Source organism: Psammomys obesus, unplaced genomic scaffold (assembly GCF_907164565.1).
Source record: "Psammomys obesus unplaced genomic scaffold, mPsaObe1.curated_primary_1811, whole genome shotgun sequence".
Taxonomy (NCBI): Eukaryota; Metazoa; Chordata; class Mammalia; order Rodentia; family Muridae; genus Psammomys; species Psammomys obesus.
This window is the reverse complement of record NW_026595981.1, coordinates 21721082-21723302: the sequence shown is the minus strand read 5'-3', so window position 1 is coordinate 21723302 and position 2221 is coordinate 21721082. Positions and strand designations below refer to the sequence as shown.

Here is a 2221-nt window from a genome sequence, read left to right as displayed (position 1 = left end):
GCGCCGGCCGCTTTGTTTCCCCCGCTTTGGCGTTGAGGGGGGTGGGGTGTGCGTGGTGAAGGGGGAGGCTCGCGCCGGGAGCAGCGCCGGGAACGCGGCGGCAGGAAGCACGACCGATCGCTCCGGGGACGCGCGGGGAACCCAGGAGTCCGGCCGCCGCGAGGGCCGCGTGACGAGACCGAGGAGGGAGCCGGAGCGCCGCCGCGGGCCCCGGCTGGCGGGCCCGGGGCTCCCGTGAGCACAGACCTCCCCGTCGACGGGGGGCGATGTTCCCCTGGCCCGCGGGCTCTTCGGGCCGCCGGGGCATCCCGCCGTTGGGACCAGGGCCCCCGCAGTGGGCGACCCCCGAGGCAGCTCCATGGAGACTCTGTGTCCTCCTCCCCGCCTGGCAGTGCCCGCGTCCCCGCGGGGCTCGCCCTGCTCGCCCACGACCCGGAAGCCGCGACGGGGGACCCCCGAGTTCTCCCCGCTGTGCCTGCGTGCCCTCGCCTTCTGCGCCCTCGCCAAACCCCGGCCGTCCGCCCTGGGCCTGGGGCCTGGAGAGCTGGCGCCGCGGACCCCGGTGCTGCTGGGCTCCCGGGCCTCGGCGTGCACGGGCGGCCTGAAGCACCTCGGGGGACAGGCCCGGCGGCCGAGCGACGTGAGCCCCGCGGCCCGCGAGGATGCAGACGCCGTCGCCGTGTGCCCGGGCGGCCGAGAGGAGGAAGAGGGCGGAGGCGGCTGCCCGCACTTCGGAGCTGCTGCCCGCGCACCTCCCGGCCGCTGCCCGGCTCCCCGGCGTCCTCCGGAATCTCCGACCGGCTCCGCCCGCTCCCCGCCCAGGCCGTCCCGGGCTCCGGAGCCCCAGCCTCACGCAGCCGGCGGTCCGCCTCCCGAGCACAGCCCGTGCCCTCCGCCGCCACCTGCGGGCCTCTCCCCGGAGCCTGCGCCTCCCGAGCAGCCCGGGCCGGACTCGGAGGCCGCCGCGGGCGGGGATCCCGCTCCGGCCTCGCCCGAGGCCCCCGCGCTCGGCTCCTCGACGGCAGACGCAGCGCCGCCGGCCGCGCCCGGGGATCTCCGCCAGGAGCATTTCAATCGCCTCATCCGCCGCTCGAAACTCTGGTGTTACGCGAAGGGCTTCGCCCTGGACGCTCCAAGTTTGCGCCGAGGGCCCGAGAGGCCGGCGGCCAAAGCCCGGGGAACGGCCAAGAAGCGCCGGCGGCCGGCGCCGCCCCCGCGCAGCGTGCAGTCCCGCAGGCCCGCCCCGACCCTCCCCACCTCGAGCACCTTCAGCCTCCTCGACTGCTTTCCCTGTACCCCGGCCCTGGTGGTGGAGGAGGACGGAGACTTGGGGCCGGCTTCCTCGCTTCGCCTCCAGGGAGACGCGAAGCCGCCGCCCGCCCACCCGCTGTGGAGGTGGCAGATGGGGGGGCCCGCCGTCCCCGAACCCCCGGGCCTCAGATCCTGGTGGGTCAACTTGGAAAGACTCTGAGCGTCCGACTGCTTCTACTCCGGGGTGTGTGTGTGCAAATTGGGGACCCCCCCGGGCGGACTGAGGACTCTAGGAGGGAGCCCCGATTCTGGAAATTGCCTGTTTCTCCTTTGCTTCGCGTTTTGTGGGCCGTGGGCCGAGGGACTTGCCGTGACCGTGATTTTCAAGCACCTGAGATGTCGGGGTGATGTTCCCTCCTCATCCCCGGCGGAGGATCCAAGGACTGGCGTCCGGGAAAGCTGCCTAACCAGCCCCACCTCCGCCCTTCCGGCAGGTCCTCCTTCACCACAGGGCAGCAAAGCGGCTGCAGCCCGGAGACCAAAAGAAAGGGACAGAGGGAAAGGAAAAAAAAAGGAGCTTGGTGACGGACAAACCGGTTGTTTCCATGTTTTGAGGGCCAGCTTAGGGTTGTGGGGGCTGTGGTGGGGTGGGGAGGTGATTGACAGCTCCCCGGGGGCATCCCCCACCCCCACCGCCCAGACCTTTAACCCTTTACATCTCTTCTCCTCCGGTTCCCCCCCCAACCCCCCAGTTCAGGTGATTCTCCCGTTGGCGAGTGCTTCAGTCCCAGTCAGCAGATTTTAGCCTTTTGTCCAGTTTTGGAATTTCCCTTTGCCAGAAGGTCTGATGGGTGAAAGAGCCCTCCTCCAGCCCCAGTGTCCTCCTCACCTCCAGAGGAGGAGGGCGGAGGGCCCAGTTGTGCGGCCCAAAGGCTGGTTTTAGCTGGAGAAGGGGCCAAAAACTCCCTGG

The 2221-nt window shown here is 71.1% G+C and overlaps 1 protein-coding gene across 1 annotated transcript; it reads left to right on the top strand.

The window, feature by feature from the left end:
* Positions 1-274: 274 nt before the first annotated feature.
* Epop (elongin BC and polycomb repressive complex 2 associated protein) lies at positions 275-1547 on the top strand. The gene has a single exon (XM_055619485.1). It carries the CDS (start codon positions 359-361, stop codon positions 1469-1471), a length of 1113 nt encoding a protein of 370 aa, XP_055475460.1. The 5' UTR covers positions 275-358; the 3' UTR covers positions 1472-1547.
* Positions 1548-2221: the final 674 nt, after the last annotated feature.